The following is a 17,863-nucleotide window of genomic DNA, read 5'->3' on the forward strand; positions in this document are numbered from 1 at the left end:
GTCTGTACCTCCTTCACGTAGCTGCCTGTCCTGCTTCTTCTGACATAGATCTAACAGCACACTGTCGGAGCTGACCACATCTGTTCGCCACTTCCCTCCTCTGTGTTTGAGGATGTAGATGTTAGACAAGAGAGAGGTGAAGGTATCCTAGTTTTGAGGGAGGGAAGATAATGAGAGGAAATCACGCATAAGGCAGTCCAAAGAGAGTAAAGGTTGTGAATCTGTGTAAAGAAGGCAAGAACTCACATCAGACTCCAAGGGGATCACACTCCATGAGCTATAGAAGTTGATGTGGAAATGAAGGTGTGCGAATACATGAGACCTAGTGAAGACACTAGACCTCACATCCAACATGTATTACTGGGAGGGACACTCCCACATTAGAAGTCTGCTCTCAAAATGGATGAGACTAAATTAAGATTGCCGATTAAAACTTAGTGCAGATTTTTAACTACTGACTTGTGAAAAAAAAATCATTTTTCTTCCCTGTCAACGGTGTCCATATCCTTTTAAATTCTACACTCTTGAAAACTGCTCTGAACCATTTTGGCTCTATAACACTATCTTTCTCTATCGCTTCATTGGGGGACACAGAAACCATGGGTGTATGCTGCTGCCACTAGGAGGCTGACACTAAAAACACACATGTGACATGCACAAATGTGAAAAAGTCTGTTGGACAATGTTCACACCACCCTGACTGAAACACAAACAAAGAGTACAGAATGACAAATGTGCAAAAATACCTTGCAGTAAGACATATGATAGTAGTCAGCAACTGTTGATAAAAGGTAATAACAAATACAGGGTATTTAGTCGATAGGTTTTTTTTGCAAAAAAATGTATGCCAAGCTGCTCCACCTCGTCAAGGGAACCGGTATCGAAGCAGTCCCTATCTAATGTATTTAAAACCTGAACATATGAACAGTGTCTAAATGAGCAGGATTAAGACAGGCACTTTCTAGTATGGGTACATGGTGCAAGACAGCTCCTTATGTGCATGTCACACAAGAGAGGGGTGGGGTCTCAAATCATGCATATGCACGAAAAAAACAGGATTAAAAACACACATGTGACATGCACAAATGTGAACAAGTGTGTTGGACAATGTTCACACCACCCTGACTGAAACACAAACAAAGAGTACAGAATGACAAATGTGCAAAAATACCTTGCAGTAAGACATATGATAGTAGTCAGCAAGTGCTGATAAAAGGTAATAACAAATACAGGGTATTTAGTCGATAATTTTTTTGCAAAAAAATGTATGCCAAGCTGCTCCACCTTGTCAAGGTAGGAGGCTGACACTATGTACAGAAAAAAAGTTAGCTCCTCCTCCGCAGTATACACCCCACCGACCGGCACTAATTTCCTCAGTTTAGCTTAGTGTCAGTAGGAGGTGGACACGGGTCTTTCATTAGACCCATATCTACCTCCGTGTGCGTCGTTTTCTTTTCAGGTTTTGCAGAGGGATACAGAGTGATTGGTCATATCTGTAGTCCCACAAGGAGGCTATGAGTACGGCGTGTACTGCCACCCCGTATCCTCATAGCTCTCCACGGAAGGACCAAGAGCCCCGAGCACGGACGCGTGTCAGGCGATCTAACTGGTCCTCTTTCCCCCGTGACTCGCCCACCAGAGCCTGTGAGTCTGGAAGAGACGAGGACATCCTTCAGCTGGATGATAGAGGTACATCTTCCTCCACAGGTGCAGAAGACTTTGAAGAGCGGTAGTACTAGGTAGAGGGTAAGTATGGGACCCTTGAGTGGCATTTTCCCCCCTCAGCATTCTCCCCGGCTGCGCTTATCTCAGTGCTTGTTAGCAGCCGGGCTGCAGTCATGGCTCCTTTTCCCCCCTATCTCGGCTCCCCTCAACAGCCCCTTCCTCTCCCTGAATCTCCTCACCACCTGGAATATTGTGTCCAGTTTTGGGCACCACATTTTAAAAAAGACATCAACAAACTGGAGCAAGTTCAGAAAAGAGCGACCAGAATGGTGACCGGTCTGCAAACCCTGTCTTATGAGGAAAGGTTGCAGGATTTGGGAATGTTTAGTTTGCAAAAGAGAAGACTGAGAGGAGACTTAATAGCTGTCTACAAATATCTAAAGGGCTGTCACATTGTAGAAGGATCAACTTTATTCTCATTTGCACAAGGAAAGACTAGAAGCAATGGGATGAAACTGAATGGGAGGAGATACAGATTAGATATTAGAAAAAACTTTTTGACAGAGTGATCAATGAGTGGAACAAGCTGCCACAAAAGGTGGTGAGTTCTCCTTCAATGGAAGTCTTCAAACAGAGGCTGCACAGACATCTGACTGGGATGATTTAGCGAATCCTGCTTTGAGCGGGGGGTTGGACCAGATGGCCCAGGAGGTCCTTTCCAACTCTACGATTCTATGATTCACCTCCTCCTCCCCGGCTGCACTTTTCATAGGGCTCGTTAGCAGCTTGGCTCCTTTGAGGAGCGATCGCCGCTGCAGCGCTTCCCGGCTGCCGCCACATCTACTACAGGCCCTGGCTTCAGTTTGGGCCTACCTCGGCGTCGCGGCCACACCCCCTGCCTTCTTCCTTAGTCTGGCTTCTTTCCCGCCCATTCTAGGCCCCCCCACCGCTCTCTTCCTCAGTCTGCGTTCCGGGGGCGGCGCTCAGCCCCCTAGTCTGCCTATAGGCAGCGGGCGGCGCCATCTACCGCCTCCTTACTGCGGTCAGCCCCGCCCCCTCCCTGTCTCCTCAAGGAAGCACGCGCTTTCTTCTACCCGGCTCTTCTCAGGCTGCCACCATTTTCTAAGCCTGTCAGCCGGACTCCGTCTCCTCAATCGGGGGCCCCGCAGAACTGGTCGAGCTGTGCAGCATTGGGGGACACAGCAAGCACTTGCTGGAAGCATCTACAGGACACCGGACCGTGAGTAAGCTCTGCTCTGCAGACTGACACTCTCCTCTGCCTCCTGTCCCCTAACCTTTCCGGCACTCCTCATTATGTCTAACTGTAAGCCTGATCGTGCTCGTCCCCCTTCTTTCACTTGCACTTTAGTCAAGTTTTTTTGCATGTTCTTGCAAATGCAAACTTCCCTCAGGTCAGTCCACTCCCCTCTGCCTTGACTGCAGCAATCCCATTCAACCCGCCACCCAGGAGCCACCTGTTGCTCCACGTGAGAATGAATCCCCCATTCCTGACTGGCTGTCTTCTCTATCTCAATCAGTGGCGGATTGCACCAGGGTGTCTCAGTCCTTAGTAGCTGTTCTTGATAGGTTGCCCCTAGACGCTTCTGCAGGATCCAGAAGGTCACAAGAGGTTCCATCTGAGCCAGCCAGCATTAGCCGCAAAAGGCCCAGGCAGGATCTCCAGCCGGAATCCTCTCCTCGCCCTATCTCACCACATAGTCCTTCCCAGCAGTCTCCTTCCTGTGCCTCCTCACCCGAGCCAGGCGAAGTGTTCTCGGATGCGCCATCCGAAGAGATTTTGGAGCTGGATTCGTACCATGACGCGGACATGACGCTTACGGTACAGAACCTCATTGCAGCGATTAACCACACTTTCGAGATCACAGACTCCCCTGCAAATCCCTCGGATCAGGAGGTTTCGTTCAGAAGGGCAGAAGCACCTTCCAGAGTTTTCGCTTCTCGCTTGGCAAGCTCCTAACCAGGGAAAGAGAAAATCCGACTAGGCGCTTTCAAAGAGGGAAGCGTTTCAGCGTGCTGTATCCATTTTTCATCAGGTCACCGACAACTGGTCGGCTTCCCCCCTCTGTAGACGCTCCCGTGTCTAGACTATCTAACAACACGGTCCTTCGATTTCAGGTGTGGTGTCTCTGAAGGATTCTAACAGAATCATAGAATCCTTATCAAAGTCAGCATTCGAAGCGGCTGTGACGGTGCGAAGTCCGTCCTTTGCTTCCACTTGGGTAGCAAAGGCCTTAGCTACTTGGGCGGAGGATCTCCGCCAAGGCATTCTTGATGGAGCCCAACCAGAGCGACTGGCCGAGCTAGCCAACCAGATTTCCCACACAGGGGAATATTTGGTCTTTGCCTCCTTAGATGCCGCGTCTTGCGCAGCTCAAGCATCCAGCAACGTAGTTGCAATCCGGCGTACAGTTTAGCTCAAGACTTGGCAGGCTGTTTTGTCATCAAAAAAGTCCCTTGCCTATCTGCCTTTTCAGGGAGCGCATCTCTTTGGATCCCAGCTGGACAAGATTATTAAGGATGCCACTGGGGGGCACAAGTTCTCTTCCTCAGTCCAAACCTTGTAGTCCCCCTCCAAGGCGTCAGTTTCGTGCCTTTCCGCCGCCTCGCTACGGCAGAATCTTTTTCCAACCGCAAGCACGCCAGGATAGGAAGAAGGCCTCCTTTAGGCCCACTCCCTCCTGCTGATCTCACTCCTCCCAGGGCAGATCCTCCAGGTCCAGAACTGGACGGTCCACATCAGCATGACTATCAACAAAGTCCCGAGGCGCCTTCCCAACTGGGCGTCCGACTCCTTTTTTTTTTCAGGGACGTCTGGCTTGCCTCGGTGGAAGACGCTTGGGTCAGAGAAGTTGTATCCTCAGAATACAAGATAGAGTTCGTCTCTCGGCCCCGGGATCGTTTCTTCGAGTCCCGACCTCCAAAAGACCCCGCCCTAGTTCCGGGCTTCTTTGCATCCATCGCCTCCCTTCTCCACTCCGGGGTGATTGTGCCCGTTCCCGAAACGGAACAATTCACAGGGTTTAACTCTGACCTGTTTGTAGTGCCGAAAAAAGGCGGCGCGGTTCGGCCCATTCTGGACCTCAAACTACTGAACAAAAGGGTCCGCCTGCGACATTTCAGGATGGAGTCCCTTCGTTCAGTAATCTCTTCCATGGAGGCACAGGAATTCATGTGCTCAATAGACATTCAAGATGCCTATCTGCATGTCCCCATTTTTCTCGGGCATCAGAAATTCCTGCGTTTCGCTATTCATCAGGACCACTGCCAGTTTGTCGCCCTGCCATTCGGTCTCGCCACAGCACCCAGAGTGTTTACAAAGATCATGGCGGCGTTGATGGCCCTGTTGAGGATCAGAGGTCTCGTCCTCTTTCCGTACCTCGACGACATTCTAATCAAAGCTCCGTCTTTTCACCAGACTCTCCAAAGTCTTACTATCGTTCTCGACACCCTGGCCAATTTCGGGTGGCTCGTAAACAAAAGGAAGTCCTGCCTTGTTCCTACTCAACGGCTTGTATTTCTAGGCTTATTGTTCAACACCCGTCGATCAAGGGTCTTTCTCCCAGAAGAGAAGATGATCTCTCTGCGGCGAGATGTACGAGCGCTGAAGAGCTCACACCTTCCATCTTTCCGGTCTGCCATGAGTCTTGGGAAAGATGGTGGCGACGGCCGAAGCAATTCTCTTTGCTCAATTTCATTCGAGACCGCTTCAACAGGCCATCCTGTCTCGGTGGAACAGGTCTGTTCTTTCCCTGGATCGTCCAATTCGCCTTTCGTCCCGGGTCAAACAGTCCCTCAGTTCGTGGCTGACGTCACCTCTCATTTCTCTAGGCCGATCATTCCTTCCGATTCACTGGCAGATTGTGACAGCGGACGCCAGTCTTCTCGGCTGGGGGGCAGTGTTTCGCAATCAGACTGTTCAGGGCCGGTGGTCAACTCAAGAGACAACTCTGCCGATCAACGTCCTCGAGATACGGGCGATTTTTCTGTCTCATTCACTGGGAAAGGCTTCTCAGGGGTCTGCCAATCCGGATTCAGACAGACAATGCCACAGCGGTGGCATATGTCAACCACCAAGGGGGGGACACGGAGCTCCTCGGCTCTACCGGAATTGTCCAAAATTCTCCACTGGGCAGAGGCATCAGTCCCAGCGATATCCGCCGTGCACATTCCCGGCGTGGACAAATGGGCCGCCGATTTTCTCAGCCGCGAGGGTCTCGCAGCGGGAGAGTGGTCCTTTACATCCGGACGTCTTTCATCAACTTTGCTGTCGTTGGGGGACTCCGGACGTAGATCTGCTAGCGTCTCTCCTGAACAGAACGGTCCCACAGTTCGTATCCACGGCCCGAGATCCTCTCGCAGTGGGCGCCGATGCTCTGACCATTCCCTGGTCTCGGTTCAAGTTCCCCCCTATCTGTTTCCTCCCCTTCCTCTTCTGCCCAAGTTGCTGAAGAAAATCAAGGTGGAAAGGGTACCAGTCATCCTCATCGCTCAGGATTGGCCCAGAAGGTCTTGGTTCGCGGACATTGTCAACCTTCTCGCAGACGCCCCCTGGAAGCTTCCAGACAGAGCAGATCTGCTATCTCAGGGTCCAATCTGCCACCTCAATTCTCTGCCGCTCAATTTAACGGCGTGGCTGAGACCGTGGTTCTGAAACAGTCAGGTTTTTCGGATCGGGTTATCCACACCATGATCCGGGCTAGAAAGCAATCGTCGTCCAAGATTTATCGCACGTGGTAGGCCTATTTCACTTGGTGCGAGGCCAATGACATTCCGCCCATGTCATTTTCTCTCCCTTCTATCCTGGCGTTCCTCCAGGCAGGCTTGGATGTGGGCCTTTCCCTCAGCTTTTTAAAGGGTCCAGTCTCGGCGCTTTCCATCCTTTTCCAGAAGACGTTGGCCTCCCGACCGCTGGTCAAGACTTTTCTTCAGGGAGTGGCTCATGCGGCACCTCCGTACCGCGCTCCTGTTGATCCATGGGATCTGTCTGGTTCTGGATGCTCTACAAGGTTCACCCTTTGAGCCTCTCAGGGAAGTTTCCCTATCGCTTCTCTCCTGGAAGGTAGCCTTTCTGGTCGCCATCACCTCCATCCAGTGCATGTCGGAATTGGCGGCCCTTTGTCGCCCCCCTTTCTTAGTGCTCCATCAGGATAAGGTGGTCCTGCAGCCCCCGCCTTCCTTCCTGCCTAAGGTGGTGTCCACTTTCCACCTAAATGAGGACATTGTTCTCCCGTCCTTTTGTCCGGGTCCAATCCACCCGCTCGAGCGCTCCTTGAACAAGCTAGACCTGGTCAGGGCGATGAAGGTCTACCTGGCTAGAACGGCTCCCTTGCGGAAGACACTCACTTTTCATTATTCCAGATGGTGCGCGGAAAGGTCAGCCGGCCTCCAAGGCTACTATTGCTCGCTGGATCAGATCGGCAATTTTGGAAGCCTACCATGTCAAGCATCGAGTGCCCCCTCCTGGAATTAGAGCTCACTCTACCCGGGCAGTGGGTGCCTCCTGGGCGGTGCACCACAGAGCCTCCGCGCTGCAGCTTTGCAAAGCTGCAACCTGGTCTTCGATCCACAAGTTTGCAAAATTTTACAAGGTCCACACCTACGCTTTGGCGAACGCCAGCCTAGGCAGAAGGATCTTGCAGGCGGCGGTGGTGAGTTCTCAGACCTAATGGAAGTTTGCTTCTCCCTCCCCAGGGACTGCTTTGGGACGTCCCATGGTTTGTGCCCCTTAATGAAGCAATAGAGAAAACAGGATTTTTGGGTTGCTTACCGTAAAATTGTTTCTCGGAGCCTTCATTGGGGGACACAGCACCCTCCCATGTTTTGCAACTCCTGTTCTTTGTTTGTTGGTTACAGTTGAGTTGCCTGTTCTGTTCTTGTTCTATTTTGTTACTTCTCCTGCTTTCTCACTAACTGAGGAAATTAATGCCGGTTGGTGGGGTGTATACTGCGGAGGAGGAGCTAACTTTTTTCTGTACATAGTGTCAGCCTCCTAGTGGCAGCAGCATACACCCATGATTTCTGTGTCCCCCAATGAAGGCTCCGAGAAACAGATTTTACGGTAAGCAACCCAAAAATCCTGTTTTTCTGTGTAGGTAATCGGTAGTCAACAAATCTCATAGCTATAACCATTCTGTTGTCTTCCAGTGACTGAGAAGACAGAGCAAAAACCTGTGGGTATGAACCAAGAAGTCAGTCAGATCTTGCAAGACATGGGTGATGAAGTTTTCCAGCAGTACCGAGATCTCACCAGGCAAGGCAGCGACTTTGATCCCCAGGGTAGCTTTGCCATCAATGTAAGCATTCCTTCTTCCCGAGCAATGTTCGTTTCTTCCCTTCATCGGTGGTCCTCATTTTTGACTGTCTGTTCTTAGGCGCGCGTCTTCACTGCTGACAGTTCATCCACAGAGACTCCCCAGTCTGGGACCCCTCAGGGCGAAAGTAAGTGATCTATTCCAACCTTGGGGTGCTTGTGAAAGGTTGTGTGTCTTTAGGTACATGAGGCTTATAGTTGCGGTGTTTGCCAGTGTCCTGAAGTTGGATTAGAGTGCACCCCACTATCCGAGATCTCTAATGGGCACTCATTTTACAGCAGCGCTAACTCCAGAGGAAAACCGCGAAGGTGGCAAAAAGGACAAAGAGGGGGACCGCAATTCAGAAGAAGGGAAACAGAAGGCAAAAGGCAGCAAACCTCTGCTGCCCACGTCTACTATACTTCGACTGTTGGCGGAGCTCGTCCGGTCTTATGTGGGTATTGCCACACTCATAGCGAACTACAACTACACGGCAGGACAATCTGAGCTCATTAAAGAGGTAAGTACTAGTCAAAACTTAAGTTTACAGTTCTTTTTTTCTTTATCACTTCATTGGGGGACACAGGTTACCATGGTGTATGCTGCTAGGAGGCTGACACTATGCAAAATAAGAAACGTAGCTCCTCCCTCGGCAGTATACACTCACCGACAGGCACCAAGTACCTCAGTTTATGCTTAGTCCGTAGGAGGTGGACCTGGATTTTACCAGATCCACAACTAACCTTTTTCCTTTCTGGTTTTGTTGTTTTTTATTAACCTTTTTTCCATTTCTTTTTCTAATTCAGCTTTGGGGAAACAGGGTGTAAATTCTTACTCTGCCTTCCCATATTATGCGGCTGAGCTAGCAATGTGGTGTCGCCCACATCGCATCCCTCATGGGTGCTTCTGGGTGATAAACTGTGGCTAGTCCTTGCCGATTCCCCTCCTCACCCCTCTCTCTGGAAAGGGCTGAGAGGAAGACTGCCAGCGACCCCCCCCCCCCTCCATCCAGGGGCCCCTGCGGTATGTGTCCTCATTATATACCAAGCTGTAAAAGAAGACTGACGCTCCACATAGAAGTCTATGGTACCACAACCCCTCATGGCCACGCACTTTATTAATAGCAGCTTCATAGTTCACTCAGCACCCTGGCTATCACCGACCCCCTTCCTCTCCAGGGTATCAGCTTCACCCTAGTACATAGCGCTTTTCACAGGGGTTTTCCCTGTTCAGCGCGTGCTTTTTGGCACTTATTTTTCCTTCATAGTCAGGCCTGGAAGTTCGCATGAGGCACGCCCCTCTCCTCAGCCCAGCCAATCGTGTGGGCGCTTTATGTAACACTGACCCCTTTTTCTGACAACAGCCTATCACGCCATTCGGACTCCAGCCACGCCCACCGCTAAGGTCCTTTATTGCTCCAGCATCATAACGCTGCCCAGCACCTCGTGCACTGCCCTGGCAGCACACGGACTTACTATTCGGGGGACAGTCAGGCTCCTGCTTGCTGTGGATCGCTGGTAACTGGTGGGCTCTGTCCTTCTTCCTGGGTCACCTTATAATGCTCCCCTTCAGTATTTGGACCTCACCAGAGAGCGTCACTCACTCCCCTGCAGTGTCTTCACCTCACTAGTGTTACTCTCTACATATGCCCAACTCCACAAGGGCTCCCCTCGCTAGGCCCACCGTAACTCATTACGCCGGTGCATGCTGTAAGAAAAAGTAGACGTCAGGTCAGTCGTCTCCTCTCTGCCCATCCTGCAGTACCTCCGCCATGTCTGCCCCACAGGAGCACACTGACTCCCGGGATGAGAGCACTCCTCCTCCACCGGAGTGGGCCGTTGCAATGTCTGTCGGTCGCAGACCTGACTAAAGTGGTATCCCAGTCCCTGGTCCAGGTCTTAGAACGACTTCCACAGCCATTTACATCCACCAGTGCTCAGACCGCCTCACGGCGAGTCGCCAGCACCTGACTACGACCTCCAAAGGGACAGGCTGGGTCGGAGTTCAAGGAAGAGGGCTCTGTCTGGCTCCTCTTCCAGCTCACCAGGACCCTCCGCAACATCCAGGCTGCTTTCTTCGTCCTAGCTCCCCTCCTTGGACCTTGGGTCAGATGTAGATTCACAGTCCGGGTCAGACTCAGATACAGACCACACGTCCAAACATAGGACATGACAGATAGCCTTATGTCAGCTATTACTCAAACGCTAAGTTTAAAGGAAGACGAGATGCCTACGCAGGACTCCTCTGTCTCATTTAAACGTGCGAGGCCTCCCTCCTGAACCTTTCCCAAACAGAGTTCGACGCTACCTTAACCAAACACTGGGAACACCCAGAAAAGCGTTTTTCAGGACACAAGCAGCTGGACGTGCTATATCCCTTTAACTCGGACCTTCTCACAGAGTGGGCCGAGTCCTCTAAGGTGGATCCGCCGGTCTCTCGTCTGTCTTCCAAGACAGTTCTATCTCTACCGGACGGTGCGTCACTTAAGGACTCAACGGACAGGCAGATCGAATAACTGACAATCTATTTTTGAGGCAACTGGCTCCTCTATCTGCCCCAGCTTCGCCTCCACTTGGGTGGCGAAAGCCATCTCGGCCTCGGCAAAGATATTTCGTAAGGACATTTTTTTTTGTGTGGTTTTTTTTAGCGGTTTTGACTATAAAACCGCTAAAAATAAGCTCCCATTAATTTCTATGCATTTTGCACTTTTGTGCATATTGATGTGTTTTTTTACCGTGAAAAAAAACGCATCGCGGTAAAAAAAGCAGCATTCTCATTAATTTTGCGGATTTTTCCGCATTTCTGGCTAGTTCAATGCGTTTTGAAAACGCGCCGGGAAAAAACGCATCAAAACCGTGCGGAAAACGCGAAGACAAAAAAGGTGCGGTTTCTGGGAAGGGAGTCAGGTTTTTAAGCAGAATATTTCTGCTACGTGTGCATTTAGCCTTAGTGTCAGCTCCTCAAGATGAGCTAGCGGAATTAGCAGAGAAAATTGATCATGCAGGCAAATACCTTCTAGCTGCTTCCCTGGATGCAGCCGGGTGCTCCGCATGAGCAAACGGCAACAGCGTGGCCATACGCCACATGCTTTGGTTGAAGTCATGGAATACAGACACCACCTCTAAGAAGTCGCTCACTAACCTAGCATTCCAAGGGTACAGGCTCTTTGGAGCCAGGCTGGACCAGATAATATCTGACGCGACTGGGGGTAAGATCACCTCACTACCTCAGTCTAGACTTAAGCGCTTCTTTAACATAAAGCCTCACTGGCCGTTTAGGTCCTTTTGACCCTTCCCTTTTTCGGAAGGTTCCTCATACCAGGACCGCCCCGCTACCTCTGGAGAGCGGCAGAAACCATCATTCAAACCCTCGCACCACTGGAGACCAAAGGGCAGGACCCCCAAGCCCTCTGGTTCCTGTTCCAACAGATTTTCTTGCAAGTGACGGGTCACCCCCACCTGGAAGTGGGTGGGAGGCAGACTTCTTTCCTTCAGGGACGAGTGGCTGTCGGTTGTCGACGACGCCTGGGTAAGGGAAATCATTACGTCAGGTTACAAAATTCTTTCTTCCCTCCCAGAGAGACTCTTCTTTCTGTCTCGTCCTCTGAAACAGCCTTCTCAGACTCCAGGGTTCCTCCAGGCCATCTCTTCCCTCCTATCCACCTGGGTAATTGTACCTGTTCCTCAGGATGAACGGTTTTTGGGGTTCTATTCGAATCTCTAAGTAGTCCCGAAAAAAGACGGCTTGCTCCGTCTAATCTTAGACCTCAAACTTCTGAATCGGCACGTTCGAATCCGCCACTTCAGGATGGAGTCCCTACGCTCAGTGATCGCCTCCATGGAACCGGGGCAATACCTCTGCTCTGTAGACATTCAGGATGTGTTTCTCCACATCCCTATCTGTGTGCAGCACCAAAGGTTCCTTCAATTTGCGATTCAGGACGATCACTACCAATTCACAGCTCTCCCCTTCGGCCTAGCATCAGCTCCCAGGGTCTTCATGAAGGTCATGGCAGCCGTCATGGCCATCCTTCGGCCCAGGGGGATTCTGATAATCCCTTACCTGGACGATCTAGTGATCAAGGGCACATCCCGCCAAGATTGCCTTCAGTCTTCAGATCACCCTTGACACTCCGACCCGCCTCGTCTGGCTAATCAACACGGAGAAGTCCACTCTGTACCCCACTCAGCGACCAGCTTTCCTGGGGATGGAGTTTGACACGAACCTGGCCCGGGTGTTCCTTCCGAAGGCCAAGATTACCGCTCTCTCGAAGGGAATCCGATCCCTGAATCGGCCACTCCCCATTCCCCTTCGGTTCTGCATGAGAATCCTGGGGAGGATGATAGCCTCCATGGAAGCCGTCCCCTTTGCCCAGTTCCTCACCTGTCCTCTTCAGCTGTCCATCCTTTCTGCCTGGGACAAGACTTCAGTTTCTCTGGACTGCCCCATTCTCCTGCCTTAAAGGTGAGGCATTCCCTGACCTGGTGGATGCTGCCTTTGTCAATCCTGCATGGGAGATCAATTCTCCCTCTTCAGTGGCAGGTCATCACCACAGATGCCAGCCTTCTCGGGTCGGGAGCGGTTTTCCATCAAAAAACAGCGCAAGGGCACTGGAACGCCCAGGAAGCCCTTCTTCCCATCAACCTTCTGAAAATCAGGGCAATCTTCCTTGCTCTCCTCGGCTGGAAGTCTCTTCTCGTGGGCAAACCAGTCTGCATTCAATCAGACAACACCACGGCTGTGGCGTACATAAATCACCAGGCTGCAACTCGCAGCAAACGAGTAATGGCAGAAGTTGCAAAGATCCTGCGCTGGGCAGAAAGTCACGTTCCAGCCATCTCAGCTGCTCACATTCCGGGGGTGGAAAAATTGGAGGCCGACTTCCTAAGCCACCAGGGCTTAGCATCAGGCGAATGGTTTCTCCACCCCACGACCTTCAGCCAGATTATTCAGCGTTGGGGCACTCCGGACGTCGACCTCATGGCGTCTCGGATGAACCACAAGGTCTCACGCTTCATAGCCAGGTCCAGGGACCCTGTGGCCATCGGTTGCGACGCACTGGTGATTCCATGGTCCCAATTTCGACTCCCTTATCTGTTCCCACCCCTTGCCTTGATTCCAAGAGTTGTAAAAAAGATAGTCAGAGAGCATTCCAGTCATTCTGATAGCTCCAGATTGGCCAAGACGGCCTTGGTATGTGGAGCTAGTGAACATGCTCTCGGATGTCCCTGGAGGCTTCACTCGCAAGGCCCCCTCTACCACTAGAGTTCTCAGTCTGAGTTTAACGGCATAGCCGTTGAGGCCGGGGTTTTTAGGGAATCGGGTCTGTCCCACCAAGTTATTCAGAGCATGATCAGCGTTAGAGAACCTGCATCTTCCCGCATTTACCATAGGTACTGGAAGGCCTTTTTCCGATGGTGTGACGACCATGTATTTCCAATGTCCTTCTCCGTTCCGTCCATCCTTGGCTTCCTTCAGTCTGGCATAGACTCAGGCCTGTCCCTCAGTACCCTTAAGGGACAGGTCTCGGCTCTGTCTATTCTTTTCCAGAGGAATCTGTCCTCCATGCCACAGCTTAAGACCTTTCTCCAGGGAGTTGCCCACCTGGCCCCTCCCTACCATCCTTCGATTGATCTGTGGGATCTTAACCTCGTCCTTAGCGCTCTCCAAAGTGCGCCTTTTGAGCCCATTCAGGACATTCCTCATTCCCTCCTGTCATGGAAAGTGACCTTACTAATTGCCATTACGTCCATTAGGAGAGTCTCGGAGCTAGCGGCTTTATCCTGTCGTTCCCCGTACCTGGTTCTTCATCAGGATAAGGGCCCCGTCACACACAGCGATATCGCTGATTTTGTGACGCATCAGCGATCTCTCCAGCGATATTGCTGTGTGTGATGGGGATCAGCGACTGCCTCCCTCTGAAGGGTATCGCTGATCGTGCAGGAGCGTCCTGGGCCATTTTTTGATTGTTGGTCTCCCGCTGGCCGGCACGCATCGCTGCATGTGGCAGCGAGGGATCAGTGACACTGCACGCTGGTTTCCAACGTAAACATCGGGTTACTAAGAGCTGTGCAGCTCTTAGTTACCCGATGTTTACATTGGAAACCAGCTTGCTCGCTGATTCTGATCGCTGGAGGGGCTGTCTAATGTCCCAGCGATCCCATCCATGTCGGATCATGGGTGGGATCGCTGGGACATCGTTATGTGTAACGGGGCCTTAAGGTTATCCTCAGGCCCGTTCCTTCCAAAAGTGGTAACCTCTTTCCACATCGAAGACATCAGATGTCGTCAGAGCCATTCGAGTCTATCTCTCTAGGACAGCCTCTCTTCGTCAATCTGATGCCCTGCTTGTCATCTCTGAAGGTCGCCGGAAGGGACTCCCGGCTTCCAAATCCACGATCGCTCGCTGGATTCGGTCTGCAATACTGGAAGCCTACTGTGTTTGGGACAAACTGCCTCCTCCGGGAGTGAGAACCCACTCCACCCGTGCTGTAGGGGCTTCGTGGGCTGTCCGTCACCAAGCTTCAGCACTGCAGATCTTTAGGGCCGCGACATGGTCGTCCTTGCACACTTTTGCGAGATTCTACAGGGTTCATACCCAGGCCTCGTCCGATGCAAGCTTAGGTAGGAAGGTACTGCAGGTGGCGATAGCTCACCGTCCGACCTAAGTCCTTTCTTCACATTGCCTAAGTTCTTTCCCACCCTTGGGACTGCTTTGGGACGTCCCATGGTAACTGGTGTCCCCCAATGAAGCGATAAAGAAGGATTTTTGGTACTCACCATAAAATCTTTCTTGGAGCCTTCATTGGGGAACAGCACCCTCCCTGTTTAAGTTGTACCATGTTGGCCTACGAGCCTCTTGTTGAGTTGGTACATACTTTGAGTTCATGTTACTTCTCCTACTGCTTTTTTCACCAACTGAGGTACTTGGTGCCTGTCGGTGGGTGTATACTGCCGAGGGAGGAGCTACGTTTCTTATTTTGCATAGTGTCAGCCTTATAGCAGCAGCAGCATACACCATGGTAACCTGTGTTCCCCAATGAAGACTCCCAAGAAAGAGATTTTACGGTGAGTGCCAAAAATCTTTTCTTTTTTTTTTTTTTTTTTTTTTTTCCTATTTCGGAGGGCATTTATTTTTGTTCATCTTTCCAGGATTGCAGTGTCTTGGCTTTTGTCTTGGATCATCTCCTGCCTCACACTCAGAGTGCTGAGGACAAAGACACCCCAGCCTTGGCACGCCTTTTTCTTGCCAGTCTGGCTGCAGCTGGCAGCGGTACTGACGCGCAGGTAGCACTGGTGAATGAAGTGAAAGCGGCACTTGGCCGTGCACTTGCAATGGCTGAGAGTACAGAGAAGCATGCTAGGTAAGGAAAAAGGTGTCCTTAAAGGGCCTTCTGCATTGGGATGTTTTACTACTTGCCAGGGGTCAAACGCTCTGAGTATATCATTCACATTTCCTTTCTTGCAGATTACAGGCTGTGATGTGCATTATTAGCACCATAATGGAGTCCTGCCCGTCCACGTCCAGCTTCTACAGCAGCGCCACTACGAAAACGCAGCACAACGGCATGAACAACATCATCCGCCTCTTCCTGAAGAAAGGTCTCGTTAGTGATTTGGCAAGGGTGCCTCATAGTCTAGACTTGTCCAGGTATTATCTGCCTTCTGTAGATTCTAGAACTATGGGGCTTGTCATCTTATGTGTTTTCTCTTATAATGGACTCTTGTTTTAATTTCTGTAGTCCAAATATGGCAAACACTGTGAATGCGGCACTAAAGCCTCTGGAGACATTGTCACGCATAGTGAACCAGCCAAGCGGTCTGTTTGGAGGCAAGGGTGCTTCTGGAAAAAATAAGTCTGAGCAGGACACCCATGGAGCCCCCAGGGACCCAAACAGTAACCAACCAGATACAGGTAAGGTGCCTAAGTTAAACATTTTGCAATACCTTTTTTTTAAATTTTTTTTATTATATACCATAATTCCAAAGCTTTATACAGTTTTCTTACCTATGGGTTGTTTAGGGGAAACAGGCGTTGAAGCTCAGGAGGAAGATGCTGATGTTTCTCAGGCTGAAGTGGCAGATGGTGATATTATGGATGGGGAGGCAGAAACAGACGCTGTAGTAATTGCAGGGCAGCCAGAAGTCCTAAGCACCCAGGAGATGCAGGTGAGAATGCTCAGGCATTTGCATCAAACTCTTTTATGATTAGGTATATTTCTCCTATGCCTCATTGGGGGACACAGGACTATGGGTGTTGGGCTGCTGCCACTAGGAGGACACTTTTATTTATGTAACCATTTTTATTTTTTTTTTATTTTTTTAGGTGGAGACTGAATTAGAAGATCTAATAGATGAGCTGCTAGAGCGGGATGGGGCTGCAGGTATCTTTTTTTTTTTTTTTTTTTTTTTTTTTTTTTTTTTTTAGGGGGGTTATTTGCCATATGAATTGTTTAAGCCAACCATAAACATGAGATGCCTACATTGATCTACACCTCCGTAAACACGAGCACCCAGGCCGGCTGAGCATACACATGTTTTCCTCTGGGGTAGAGAAGAAAGCCCTGAAAACAAAAGAATTGGATATTACACTTTCAGCTAGCATCTGACGGAGTAAAGTCGTGCCCCCACAAACATCAGATGGTCTGTCTGGCTGAAATCAGCGGGTTTGTCTGACTTTCTCCTATTGTGTCTAGGAACCGTTAGTGACACATTGCTGGAATCAGGGTCTCAGCCCCTACACCCCAGGGGTGGACAACATCAGGCCCCCAGGCCAGTTACTGCCCTCGATGACCTTTTATCCGGCCTCATGACAGATTCTCAGGGACCGCAGTGCTTTGGCAGGTTGCTGTATTTTGATTGCCACCAGCTCATTTCTTCTTGCTCTGTGAGCACACACGGTGTTCACTACTGAACACTTAAGGGAATGCAATGAAAGATTACGTCCTGACACCAGTGCTAGAGTCGGGATGTACTTTGTGGGTAGAGTTTGTACAGCCCCCAAGGGATGGTATAAATATCCAAATGACCCTTGGCAGAAATAAGATTCCTCATCCCTGACCTACACCATGCTGCTCTCAGATTACATGGAAAACCTGTTGACAGATTCCCATTTAGTACTAATTCTGGGATAAATTCTAGCAGAAAGACCTTTTCATAATACAGCCCATTTTCTTTCCATAGGTGTATCTACAATGTGCTTGTAAGTTAGATCATCTAGGGGTAATGGGGGGGGTACTATTTTCCGCTCTCGTTCATACAGGATGGTCCTGAGCTGGGGGTCTCCAACTTAGATTCACAGCTCGCGGAAAGAGGTTGTCTTTACCACACATCTAAATCTACCACTGATTTGTTAGAATATTCTATTTGTATATTTTGTGAATCTTTCTTTCTGACTGCATGTCTTTTCTGCTGTTTATAGGAAGTCGTGTGGGGGAAGATGAATCGCAAGAGGATGTACTAATGGACGAGGCTCCTACAAACTTGAGCCAAGCCTCTACGCTTCAGGCCAATAGGGAAGGTATGAGACCCGGCACAAAGCTGTCAGATTCCATGATTTTCTGCTTGTTTTGCTAGGAATGGTGTCCGAAACATGTTCTTGCATGTGATTTTGTCTCAATTATCACTTTAGTCATTTCCTTTGATAGATTCTATGAACATCCTAGACCCGGAGGATGAAGAACACACGCAGGAAGAGGACAGCAGTGGCAGCAATGACGATGAAGATGACAGTCAAGAGGAGGAGGAAGAGGAGGAGGAAGATGAAGATGATCAGGTATGTTGTGCGACACTTTGAGGACAATATCACTATCTTTCATGGACTTTCCCTTTTTGTCACAGTGCCTTGATGCTATAAAGTTGAAAAGCAATGCTGTGCAAGTAGTTTT

The 17,863-nt window shown here is 50.2% G+C and overlaps 1 protein-coding gene across 9 annotated transcripts in view; it reads left to right on the forward strand.

Annotated features, from left to right (window-relative positions):
- The window catches only part of HUWE1 (HECT, UBA and WWE domain containing E3 ubiquitin protein ligase 1), a 234,366-nt gene that overhangs the window by 131,711 nt on the left and 84,792 nt on the right, over nt 1-17,863 (forward strand). For all 9 annotated transcript variants that reach the window (XM_073590844.1, XM_073590843.1, XM_073590850.1 and 6 more), the window contains 10 exons: nt 7,831-7,979; nt 8,058-8,124; nt 8,276-8,496; nt 15,129-15,340; nt 15,445-15,627; nt 15,719-15,891; nt 16,000-16,145; nt 16,303-16,360; nt 17,398-17,496; nt 17,624-17,751. In XM_073590844.1, the coding sequence (XP_073446945.1) occupies nt 7,831-7,979; nt 8,058-8,124; nt 8,276-8,496; nt 15,129-15,340; nt 15,445-15,627; nt 15,719-15,891; nt 16,000-16,145; nt 16,303-16,360; nt 17,398-17,496; nt 17,624-17,751 (1,436 nt within the window). The remainder of the gene's footprint in view (nt 1-7,830; nt 7,980-8,057; nt 8,125-8,275; nt 8,497-15,128; nt 15,341-15,444; nt 15,628-15,718; nt 15,892-15,999; nt 16,146-16,302; nt 16,361-17,397; nt 17,497-17,623; nt 17,752-17,863) is intronic.

Source organism: Dendrobates tinctorius, unplaced genomic scaffold (genome assembly GCF_039654945.1).
Source record: "Dendrobates tinctorius isolate UK_male_01 unplaced genomic scaffold, ASM3965494v1 ptg000120l, whole genome shotgun sequence".
NCBI lineage: Eukaryota > Metazoa > Chordata > Amphibia > Anura > Dendrobatidae > Dendrobates > Dendrobates tinctorius.